The 13,099-nt window shown below is 46.7% G+C and overlaps 1 protein-coding gene across 3 annotated transcripts in view; it reads left to right on the forward strand.

Moving 5' to 3' along the window:
- Positions 1 to 13,099, forward strand: part of Ctnnd2 (catenin delta 2) — an 801,097-nt gene that overhangs the window by 445,228 nt on the left and 342,770 nt on the right. For all 3 annotated transcript variants that reach the window (XM_021208296.2, XM_021208297.2, XM_029543879.1), the window contains one exon: positions 7,334 to 7,889. In XM_021208296.2, the coding sequence (XP_021063955.1) occupies positions 7,334 to 7,889 (556 nt within the window). The remainder of the gene's footprint in view (positions 1 to 7,333; positions 7,890 to 13,099) is intronic.

A 13,099-nucleotide genomic window follows, 5' to 3' on the forward strand; every position in this document is an offset into this window, starting at 1 on the left:
TTCTTCTTGCACCTTCTCCTCTCTCCCCTGTCCTCTCTCTCTCTACCTTCTCCTTCTCCTCCCCCCTTTACTGCTCTCCATGATGTTGGGGCCCTCAGGTAAGGAGGAAGCAATATGGGTTGCCTCCATGAGGATGCACAAGATGATACTTGGCCTTTGGGCCCTTTATCTGAGGGGGAAGTCTATATTCTTTTTTTTTTTTTCAGTAAAGTTGAATTTGTCAGTGAGATGTTACCCACAATTTTATTATCTCTTCTTTTCCCAGTGATGATCACCACCTTGGCAGTTAATGCCTTCGGGAACAATACAGGCCCTGTGCATAAAAACTTCTCTTCTCTTTATGTTATTTATCAGTTTTTATCAAAGCCAGTACCCCTCGGGAGGATGGCCGGACAAGCATCACATCATTTGACTTGACTGTTTCCAAAACTCAAATCTCTCTTACAGTACCAGAATTTTTGAAGTTAAAGGTTGGCATCCTCTTCTAAAGACCAGTGTAGAGGAAAAGCTGTCTGGCTCCTGCGAACCATGACTATAACACGGAAGCAAATTTGTTATTATCCAGAGATTAAAGTCAGGGGACATAGCTTACTTGGGGATGTAAATGTATCCCCTGGGCTACATTTCATATAATAATTCAGTAAAACCATTTGGCAAAAAAACTGAAGGGTTGACAATTTCCTCCTGTTTGAAAGGTGAGAGAGTGGATGGCTTTGTCCATCCTTATGTGAACTTCTGAGCTCTACACACACGTATCCTTAAAGTTTCAGTCCCCACAGTACTGATGTTCCTAAATTATCTTACTCAAAGGTTCTTAGTGAGACATCAGTGTCTCTGGAGCGGTCACTGCAGGGCCTTCCTTCATTCCGGCTTCCCTGAGGTACTGGAAGAATGCACATCAGTCATTCACTTACTCTCTCACCACTTTGTCATTATTTAGACCACACTGTGTTAAGATAGTTTCTGCAAATGCCAGACCATGGCCTTCCTGATGTAAGCCATGGCCACATTTCTGCACCTCTCTTGACAGCCCAGAGGTGGAAGCTCTGCTTCCTGTGAAACACGCTCTCTGCCCTTTAGTGCCCATCACCCTATCCTGGCCCCAAAGCACTTCTGCCAACAGACTCTGAGTCAGCACCATTCAGAACAGTCTTCAGTGGGGACACCTCAAGTGACAGATCTGCCCCTGTGTTCATGTAACCATAGGAAACTGAGAAAGGGCAAAATATGTGTAAAAAGGAGATGCCAGACTGGTGGATGTCCACGAAGCTCGCTCATCTTGGGTAGTCACCAGTTGGTGACGTCAGTTGTCCATTCCTGACTTCACGGCATTAGCTGCCTAGCATCCTGAGCAAATGTCATTTCTCTCCCAGAGCTGGGGCCCTGCTGACTGCTTCAGGAAATTTGGCAAGTCTCAATGTGTCCTCACAAGGACTGTCCCAAATCAGGGACCTGTTTTCTAGGATGTGGCTTCTTTTAGAGCCAGGGCATCCTCATGACTGGGACTCAGGATTCCTGAGAGCGTGGTGGCTGTGAGGTCACTTGAGAGCTGGCTGTAAGCACTGGGATTTTTCTGGGGACACTTGTTCTGCTTAGGGACTTGTAGGTTGCTAGTGACCTGATGCATCAAGCTTGTGCTCTGTGTAGTTAAAGCCTGTTTGGGAGCCATGTGTGCCTTGCCTGCCTTCCAGATCCAATTGTATTGAAAATACATCCTCTATGAAACAGCTCGATCACAGTGGCATGAATCCACAGTACAATTAAATAAAAGGTCACAATAAGCACATGAGTAACACACACACACACACACACACACACACACACACACACACCACACACACACACACACACACACACATACACACATACACACAGAAGTGGAACATAAAATGTATAACTATAGTTTATCCTAAGTCTGTCCCAACCAAAACTTACATACAAAGACATGATATATTTGTTTTATAAAAGCATTTCTGAGTTTCTGGTTTCTATTCTTGAAGATTTTCTAACAAGATAAAACAGGGTTACACTGAACATGCCCCCAACTCCAGCCTGTTCAGCCATACTTGATAGCTACTTCCTTCTGAGTTCTGAAGAAGCAGATCCCCACCTTCTCGACAAAGGGACATTAGTTCTGGGACTGATCTGAGGAACTAGGAAGGAAGAACACAGGTTCCTGCCAGCATGCAGAACCATGACTAGGGACAGCATCAGGACCCACTTTGCTCCAAGTTATTGTGAAATATTTTGTGTCACTATTCTTCTTTAGGGTCCTCTTCAACAATAACACATTTCTTCCAATTCTCTTTATTTATAAATGTTCAAATATCACTACAAAATGAGTCTAGCCCTCAATTTTTAACCTGAAATCTAATTTGTAAAGTAGACTTACAATTTTATTGTATGAACTTATGTTTGAGGTACAGCTGAACCCCTAGGTGAGTGGATTAAGTTCTTTGCATCTACTGTGTGTGTGTGTGTTTTTTTAATTCAACAATGGGTTATAATAAGCTATCCTATGAATTGGGAAGTAGACTTAAACTACAGCCTTATGTCTCCCAAACTGGCCAAGAGGCACTAAATGAATTTATACAGTGAAACAGAAGCAAATGTGTGCTCCCAGATTCCCATTTTTTGTGCAAATGATGAGCTGCTCTTCGACATTTATTACTCCATCAGCCACAGTGATGGACCACAGCATCCCTGGACTATTTGTTATGAGCTATAGATGAGCTGGTGCAGCTGTGCAGCCCAATAAGTTAGCCCCTGGTTACGTGTGGCTGTGTGAATTGGGATTAATCATGTGCACGCTAAATCCAGTGCTTCCGTTGACAAGCAGCATTTGAGGCCTTCAATGAGCCTGTCTGTCTAGTGAGTGCTAAATTGGGACATGCCAGTTTGGGACATTACCAGGCCTAAAGCAAGTGGATGAGGCCATGCTGCTCAGTGGGTACCAATAAGGCTGGTGTAGTGAGGATGCTGAATGATGGGGGTGTTTAAACACACAGAGACAGCAGGCTGGGTTAAATTTGTGTTTTAGTACACACACACTGAATAACACTACTTGCTGCCTCAGAGATAACATAAAATATTATTGCTTCTTTCTCCTTTCCCTTTTCCTTGTTAAAAATTCTATAAACTTTTTACCAAGATCCTCCTATACGTCTATTTTTGACTTAGACACCTTAGCTTTCAAAATGTCTAACGGTCATCTGGCATTTTCCAAAACTTCTATAGATTTGGGGACCATTTAAGGAAAAGTTTGTAAATGTCAATATTCAACATAATCAGTACTTTCAAAATTGCATGTTCCAGCAGATACAAAACACAAAAACAAACAAATAAACAAACAAACCTGGCAAGGTATTTACAAACCAGAGCTTTCCTGGGATACACATAAGTCAAATACATAAATATTGAGTACTTATTCCACTTTATTGGTAAACTAGCTTATTAATTAAACTAGTTCCTTTAAAATTATTTTTTCAAAGTTTTTACATAAGTGAACTAACTGTATATACATTATTTCCTCTGTTCCCTCTCCATGTCCCAACTCCTGAATCGCAAATGTTCAACCTCCTCTTCTGTAGTTATTATTGTTTTATGCACACACATGCATGCATGCACACACATGCATGGCCAAGTCCACCTAGTGGTGCTTCTAAGCACATGTAGGGATAACCACTTGGGATTGAACTTGCTGGGAGCTCATCCATGGAGAGGAGGAAGCCTCCCTCTCTCAGCAGCCTGTAGCTCTGCATCTAGGGCTGTGGCCTTGTGAGATTTCCTCCATCTTCACCGAGTGTTGGGATGTCAACTCGTTTTGCGGATCATGTTTAGGAAGCCATGCTGTTGAGATTTCAGGGGTGCAGCCTCCCTGTCACATAAAAGACACAGTCTCCCGGCCGATGTCCTGTCTGGTCCTCTGGCTCTTACAAAATGACCACCCCTCTCCAGCAAAGACCCTGAGGCCTTAAATGGAAGGACTGCTTTACCAAGTGGGGCAAGGCATAGAACAGTCCTTTATGCATTTTGATTAGTTGTAGGTCTCAACACTAGCTTCCATTGAGAATCCCATCCATGCACACAGTGTTTTACAGTCACACCCCTTCCCCACCCTCACAGCTATTTGTCCTGTCCCTGTCCCAGAACACCACCTATTCCATCCAACTTCATCTCTGTCCTCTTCTCATTTGTTTGAAACCCACCCAACCCAACCAGTCCGGTCAGTGCTGCTCATAAATGTAGGGTCATCTACTGGAGCATAGACAACCTACCAGGGTGATACCCCAGATGAACACGGACTCTCCATCCCTCCTTAAGAGTTACCTTTCAGTATCTCCTGGGTGGAACCCTTTGGGATACTGTCCCGTTCATGCTGGGACTGACTTGATCTTATTAAGGTTTTGTACAGGCAGCCACAGCCTCTGTGAGTTACTGCTGGAATGTCCCTGTTGTGGCTAGAAGACACTATCACACAACGCTCTTTCCTGTTCTCTGACTTATAATCTTTCCGTTCCTTCTTCCATAATGTTCCTGAGTATTGAGAGGAGGTGGTGGGGTACAGCAGATCAAAATCACTTATTCTTGTATTGCGACCAATTATATAATCTCAGTATCAACCTCCATTCACTGCTAAAAAGACAGCTGCACTTAAATTAGGCACATTTATCATTATTCATTAAAAAAGAATGCCCTCTCTAATGCCATTGTTAATGTAATAGAAGGCCATTATTTGTGTCATAGAAGACATAATAGAGTTTATTGTAAGCAGGGGACTCCCTATTCTTAATGTTTCTGCCATTATCTTCCTGTGTGAGGCTCTCCCACCACTCGCTAGCCAGAAATGAGGTCGTAGAGATCTTAGTCAACAATGAACAGAGTGGAGCCTCAGAAGGAAAATGTCTGCATGCTTGTCAGAATTTTTAGGATCAGTACCATCTACCTCCCTCAACAGACTGTTATTAACCCCAGGACCCACTTCAGCCACCCAGAACCATTATTGCTTCTCAAAGTTTGGTGGAGACTTCAGTCACCTAGAGAGCTTCTCCTGACAGAGGTAGCTTGGCCTCCACTAGGAATTCTGTTCTATTCAAGGCAGTGATGCTGTTGTCTAGTAAATAAGCAGGACCCTTTGGAAACCACAACTCTGAGATCTGGTTCTCACGTGTGCTGGGCATTAGAATCTGCTGGGAAGCTGGCTCAATGACCTGATGCTTAGGTACCACCATCAAAGGCTCTGAATGAAATGTCTAGGGTAAATCTTAGCTGTTCCAATATTTTTTAGAAGTTCCCTGGCAATTTCCACCTACAGTTTGGTTTCAGAAGCCAGGTCTCTTACAGCCCTGCTAAGGAAGCAACTCCAAGCTTCTTAGTTTGATGTTAGACCATAGCGATGGGATTCAGGGAGACACAGGAGTTTCCCAGAGCTGGTACATCCTTCAAACTCTCTAAGCCAAAACCTCCGGCCAGATTTATGAATCACTCCTTCATTGATTGAGCAAACGCCGCTGCAGTCTCTCTGTGGATCAGGTCCTCTTGAGGTTGCTAGAGAGACTCCTGTGAGCAAGCGCATGGAGCTCACATCCCACTCCTCCTGGAAAGCTTAAAATAGTTCCCGTTCGGATTGGGATATGTGATGCACTTATAAAATTTATATCAAACACACACATTATATGTAAACAAATGTGTGTGGTAGAAATACACATATATACCTTCCACAGAGAGTGTCTCTCAACAAAGAGTTGTCTCCCTCATAAAATTCTGTGCTTAGTGTGCTTAGTGTGTGTGTGTGTTTGTGTGTGTATACATGTGCATGAGGGTACATGGATATGTTCTACCCATGTTGGGGTGGCGTCAGAAGACAGCCTCCCTGGGTTCTGTATACTATCACCACCATCCCCACCTCACCATCTCCCTACCCCACCCCACCCCCATCCCCACCCCCCCAAAAAAACAAAACAAAAAACCCCACCAAGGTCTCTCTCATTGGTCTTGAACTCTTCAAAAGAGAAGACACTGGCTGTCCAGTAACAGCCAGACACTCTGCCTCCCCAGTGCAGTGTAGACTAACCCTATTTGCCCCCTGAAATGTGGGTGCCAGGGATCAGGCTGGACTCCTCAAGCTTAGGAGACAAGATTTTACTAAGATGTCTCCCCAAGTCCCAACTTGTTCTTAATTCAGGGTCTTGATGCTTTCTGGGTACATCCCCAGCGTTTCACCAGACAATTTGGAATGCTGTGTGTGCACAGATCAAGTGCCCAGCCTCCCACCTGCCAAATACCACCCCAAAGGGCAGAGGCACAAAGGAAGTTTCCTGTGGAGAGCATCTATCCGCTCTCCTTCCCTCCTCCCTTCATCTCCTTGCTCTCTTCCCAGCCCAACCAGCCTTCTTCCTTCCATACCCTTCCTTGCCAGCTTCTCTCACACCCTGTGAGATGCTGCTTGCTTTTCACACCAGGGACTCCCCGCAGACCCTTTCTCCTGCCCTGGGTGAAGCTTGGAGAATCTAGTCACCCTGCCCATAAGTAGATAACTCGGTATTTTCATTCTAATGCAGATTTGTCTCTGAGCGAGATTCGAGGAAACTGTCTTTCTAACTCCACCCCTGCCCTGGTCTTTTGTGTTCTTGTAAGTCAAGGAAAGCAACTGGCTTTCAGTCAGAAGACACAACACCAGGGGGTGTTGTACTGAGCCATCTAGTACACTTTTAATATCCAGAAAAGGAAGCACTTTTAGTGTTTCCAATTTTAATTGATCTGTTTCCTCTAGATTTTTTTTTTTTATAAGTACTGAAAAATCAGGCTTACTCTCATGACGTAGCACTTTTCCCTCCGTTTAACTCTTGCCCAAAAAGAGTCTTAACGGCAAGGCAGCAGAATCAATTCTAAGTAGTGCATCTTTTAGGTCTAAGTACGCAATTCGGTCAGTTTTCGGTGGCTGAAAGTGTGTCTCCTGGAATAATGGGAGCGTTTAATGCCTGGAGTTTTCATAAAAGCTAGCAGAGAGAGAGAGAGAGAGAGAGAGAGAGAGAGAGCGTTCTGAGAGATCACCGGTTGGGTGGCCTTTAAATGTTTCTTCTGTGACTAAAACCTCTTGGAACTCGGAGCAGACGCATGCCTCTCGCCTTTTTGTCAGCCGGCCTCTGCTAACCAGCTCCTTTCTCCTTGGAAAGGAACCGGGCTGGGAACGTGCTGGGGCGTGGGTTCGCGTCCCTCTCCACGCGTAGCCTGGGCGCAGAAGTTGTCTTCTGGAGCCGGGCGGGGCGGGAGAGCGGGCGGCTGCTTCTCCACCTCTGAGCGCGCCTGTTCTCTGCTCTCCCTCCCGGCACAGGGCACGACCGGCCGCGCGGGGCACCTGGCGGGCTCCGAGCCTGCGCCACCGCCTCCGCCTCCGCGGGAACCGTTCGCGCCCAGCCTGGGCAGCGCCTTCCACCTGCCCGACGCGCCGCCGGCCGCCGCGGCGCTCTACTACTCCAGCTCCACGCTGCCCGCGCCGCCGCGCGGGGGCTCCCCGCTGACCACCACGCAGGGCGGCTCGCCCACCAAGCTGCAGCGAGGAGGCTCGGCCCCCGAGGGTGCCGCCTACGCCGCGCCGCGCGGCTCCTCGCCCAAGCAGTCGCCCAGCCGCCTGGCCAAGTCCTACAGCACCAGCTCGCCCATCAACATCGTCGTGTCCTCGGCCGGCCTGTCCCCGATCCGCGTGACCTCGCCCCCCACCGTGCAGTCCACCATCTCCTCTTCGCCCATCCACCAGCTGAGCTCCACCATCGGCACCTACGCCACCCTGTCGCCCACCAAGCGCCTGGTCCACGCGTCTGAACAGTACAGCAAGCATTCGCAGGAGCTGTATGCCACCGCCACCCTCCAGAGGCCGGGCAGCCTGGCAGGTAAGGGGCTTGGCACTCAGGTGTGGCTCACATGGGCGCTTGGCGGGGAACCAGGGAGACTGGATCCAAGCAGCAAGGCTGGGCATGTCTTGGGGCCAGTTTTCAGATTCCGGGGCTGTGGGGGATGCCAGGGATTGTCTGGAAAGGCTGTCAGCATCTCTCTTCAAGTGTGCCTACCATGTGGTCTGTCTGCCTCTTAACACCTGACTGCCTCCCCTTGTACCTCCCTAAAGTCTGAAGACCAAGCAACAAGGTTAATTTAGAAGGATCACACAGACCTGTTGCTTACATTCAGAAAGAAATCAAGTAACTCTCCCAGTGGGTATGACCAGTATTAGTTGCCAGAAAAAGTTATATTCCCCCCCCCCCCAAATCAGATTCTGAATTTACATAGGTTTCAGCAGCAGCAGCAGCAGCAGCCTCAGAGTAAACGTAACCAATAGGGAACTGACTTTAATGGTTACCTACTTCATCATAGGCGCGCAGGGGGGGGGGGTGTTAAGGGGGGGACGGGGTTGCCTGAATTGTAGAGGCTGCTTTCCTCTGCCAAATCAGAAGAGGTGACATTTCTGTGGTGCCTGTCCCTATTACAGACCAGGCTGAGCTGGCGACTGTGCTGTCAATGCCATATGCTCTGTTTAAACAAGACACTGTGATTGAAAGACTAATGCTCCCTCCGAAGACACCTGACATGTAATTTGGATTTATCGCCTATTTCTTTCCTTCTAGAAGTATTTGGTAATTTTGTGACTCTAGTAACAGATGCTGTGCTCGGATGCTTCTTGTCTTGACACAAATAGATGACTGTGAAGATAAATAGGATTTAAAAAAAAAAAAAAAGGAACTTGTCACAGGCACAAGGCAGGTGGCCAAGGGCTTCTGTAATTCAAACACAGTAATCGACAGCATGGACTAGTTAGCTAGTTAGCTGGCTTAGTGGGATGTAGGCCGGGGGATGCTGCCCACAGGACTATGTTCAGTTTGCAGAGAATAATCCATCTCATGCTTTGCCTGGAGAGTGCGATTATGGAGGTAGCCAATCATTAATGCCCAGTTGTGTCTAAGGTAGCCACTGGTTTGAAGAGCATCTTAGGAAACAGGCACCAAGCTTTATGTTTATGAGATCATACCATAAGAATTGGAGTGGTGAGAGGTCACCCTGGTCATCCCCCAGTCACTGTGGAGAGGATGCAGGGAGTTAGAGGTCTGTAGACTTCTAAAGCTCATTGCATTTCTGGGTTTGCCTGGTGAAGAACAGAAAGGTGGTTTTGTTGTTGTCAGTGTTTGTTTGTTGGGGAGGGGTCCCAGCTCTTCCCTCACCTGATGATGTGTGACAGACATGAGCCTGTCACATTGTATACCTGTGGCAAAGCAGAGAGTGGCCAGATAGCAGAATGTGTAGGATTTTGAGGAAAGGTTTAGGGAGTGGAAATACAATAACCAAGAATGCAACAGTTCCTTGCATATTTTTGAAGATGACTTATGTTTTAAGGGCTGCAAAGAATGTTTCAAAGGCTTTGAAGGCAGTCAGTTCGGGTGGGGTGAAGGAGCTGGTGTTGGTACTGATGCTGGTGTTGGTACTGGTGCTGGTGCTGATGTTGGTGTTGGTGCTGGTGTTGGTGCTGGTGCTGGTGTTGGTGTTGGTACTGGTGATGGTGCTGGTGTTGGTGTTGGTGCTGGTGTTGGTNCTGGTGCTGGTGTTGGTGTTGGTACTGGTGATGGTGCTGGTGTTGGTGTTGGTGCTGGTGTTGGTACTGGTGCTGGTGCTGGTGCTGGTGTTGGTGTTGGTGCTGGTGTTGGTACTGGTGCTGGTGCTGATGTTGGTTTTGGTGCTGGTGCTGGTGCTGGTGCTGGTGTTGGTGCTGGTGCTGGTGTTGGTGCTGCTACCGGTGCTGATGTTGTGTATGCATTCACATTTCTGTCTGTTAGAGGTGAAGACACTTTTCCGGCCAGAAGGAAAGCTCTAGTTGACCAGGACATTCCCATCTGTTCCTCATATTTTCTTGCCACATCACATTTTCTGCTACCTAGTGAGGAAAAAAATATTCAATATGCCATTGAAGAGACATAATTTTAGAGTTGCAGTGAACATTTTAAATGTTTGAATTCATTTGTTTAACATACATGTTAAAATATTCATTTAAAGACTTCTTCATGCAAATTGCTACTGGTGGGTTTGAGTTCAGGATTATCCTGCCAGAGTGTATGAAGGATGGATTCAAATAAGATCTCGAGTTCCATTTGGAAAATCATGACCCCTGGCCAAAGAGAGATATCGGAGATGGATTATAGTATGTGTGAGCTCACAGACAGCCAAGCTTATATACCCTGCATCTGATGCCCTGTGTTTAAAACTCTTCCAAGTATCATAAAGTTTGGAGCCACCTGGTTTGCCAAATGAAATGGCAAAAATTATATTGAGATTACAGAATAGATTTTGTCTCAGAGCTGCGAATCAGGAGATCTGGCACTGACAACCAGAAGTACCCGTAGAGGGTAGAGATGCTCACCGTCAGCTAAGGTCTCGGGTCTTCGCTGTTCTCTCTCAGTATGCCACCACCAAGTCAGTCACTAGAGCCAATACATCCCCTGAAAGCTCCAGACTCCTCTCCAACAGAGAGGACACAAAATAAAATACTTTCAGTGGGGTGACTCAGAAGGTGGCTTTTGAGTCTTCCCTGAAGTGGTGAGCCTGCCAGCCCTGTGAGTACTAGGGAGTAGACTTCTCGAAGTACAGAAGTGAACTCAGAGGGGGACTGGGGGTGTGCCTGCCTTGCACAGAAGGGAAGCACTGAGCAGAAGGAGGGCTTGGCTGTGCTGAGGTTGGCTAGATCCTGAAGGCCTTACAAAGCAATGAGGGCAGGAGCCGAAGTGACACAGTCTGACTTCCTTTGTAGCAGGCTTACTCTGACTTGATATGTTAGCAGTCTGACTCAGGGATCAAAGGCAAAAGTAAGGATGCCTATTGGGAGTGATCACAATAAGCCAAGTTAAAGGTAACCGTGGAAACAATATACTCACACTGAAGGTGATGAACAATAGGGGTGTGTGAGTGTGTGCAAGCGCGTGCAACTAGGTGAAAAGGGTAAGAAAGAAGATCACCAAGAGAACACTTCCAGTGACACAGCCAGAGCACGTTGCAGAAGCGCCTGCATAGGTTTCAGAAGTGTGGATAGACAGACACTAAGGCCCAGCTAGTTACAGATGATGGCACTCTGCCAAAATCCCAGCACACACACACCTCATAGAAAACTGGATATCTGGGTCAGACCTTTATCCAGGACTGGTTTTCTCAGCTAAGAGCTTGTCCAGGGTTTCAAGTGCTGTCGAAGGATGTCAGGCTGTCAGTTTCAGAAAGCACTTGGGCAGGAAGTAACATTTCCCCCTTCTCTACTGCATGATCTTCCCCATGACTGAGTTTGGTAGAAGCAAGGCCAAGACGTCAGAGTTGTTCACAATCTGAGTTAAACGAGGAAGAGTTGTGAGTTTACCTCAAGCCATTAGACACTCGTGGTTTCTTAGTCGTGTTGCTTTTCCTGTGCAATTATACATCTTTTTGTTACACAAAGCTGAGTGGGAACTGGTTTACCATCCTTGGAGGTCCCAAACTTCCTACACACTAGCTGTCTATTCCATGTTGCAGAGAGGGTCACTATAGTATGTCCTCTTACTGTCTTCCAAGTCACTAAGGAGTATCCCTGACTCATTAAATGGTAACTTTGGTTGTTTAATAGATAACCAACCTGGGAGGTTAGAAATGGCCTGGAAAGGAGTCACGCATTTTTCTCATAGGCACGAGGCAGCTCTAGTGAACTGGAAAACATACGGTTCGCATGTAAAGGAGCTGTCATTAGTGTGTTCAAAATGCACAGCTTCAGTTGAAAAGGGTTTAAAACACTGTTTCATACTGCAGCCAAGGTTGACTTAGAAGTCACTGTGTAGCCCAGGGTACCTCTGAACATATAGCCATCTCCCAGTGTAGCCCAGGGTACCTCTGAACATATAGCCATCTCCCAGCATAGCCCAGGGTACCTCTGAACATATAGCCATCTCCCAGTGTAGCCCAGGATACCTCTGAACATATAGCCATCTCCCAGTGTAGCCCAGGNTACCTCTGAACATATAGCCATCTCCCAGTGTAGCCCAGGATACCTCTGAACATATAGCCATCTCCCAGCCTCTGCCTCAAAGGTGCAGGGGTTATAGCCGTGACCCACCATTCTCCATTTTTCATGATAACTGCTCCAATTTCAGTTTTAAAGCCAGCGTAGAATAAGACAGAGCTTAGTTGTGATGGGAAAACTCACAAGGGACAAATTAACGAGGCCACATGTGTGCCTAGCATGCTTCTTTGAGGAGACCACCCCAGAGTCTTAAGTGAGAAACATACCTGAAACTAACTCAAAGTGTGGGCATCTATAAGTAGTAAGGGGCAGAGGAAAGAGGACCAGCATGGCCGTGTTTCCTCAGCAAGGATGAGTGAGTGAGGAGAGATAGCAGGGAAGCGATGAAAGAAGATGACACAAGAGAAAATGGATTCCACCCTAAAGGGCTTGTGATGTCATCATCTCTGCTCACGACTGGCAAGTCTACCTTTGCATGTTAACAACTGTTCTGGAAACTTTGCTCTAGATGGGTCAAGAGTAATGGGCAAGCAGACAGAGAGGCCTTGAAACTGTCCTGCCCTAATAGATGTAAGTATCACAAACTCTCTCCGACCTCTTTCAGAGGGGAAGGGGGAGGGGGGCTGAGAAACCCAATGCTGGGATCACCTATAAACAACCAAGGGAGGAAGCATTCCAAGGGATAGAACTTGCCTTTTACTTTGTTCTACTGACACTCTCCGTCGCTTAACTTAATTGTCTGTGCGTTGAGTTAAATGTGTTTATCGTAATGAGTGAACATATTAAATATTAAAGATGAACAAAATTATATTGAGAAACGCATTATACTGCAGAACACTTGCCGTGTATCGCTTAGAGTGGCACATTCTGCAGTTTGCACATCACATGGGCTCCAACAACCGATTGAGGCAGTGTGATCTTTAACTCTGTCCCTTAGACTTGAGTGGAGGCTCAGCAATGACGTAATCCTTCCCCAAATCTGCAGATGGCAGGAATCTAACCTAGACAATTTTGAGTAGAGTCTTTATAGTGTGAGCTATACATAATTCCTTGAGTAGAGAGCTTATTTTTCTGTCACTAAAGGAC

Source organism: Mus pahari, chromosome 11, assembly GCF_900095145.1.
Source record: "Mus pahari chromosome 11, PAHARI_EIJ_v1.1, whole genome shotgun sequence".
Taxonomy (NCBI): Eukaryota; Metazoa; Chordata; class Mammalia; order Rodentia; family Muridae; genus Mus; species Mus pahari.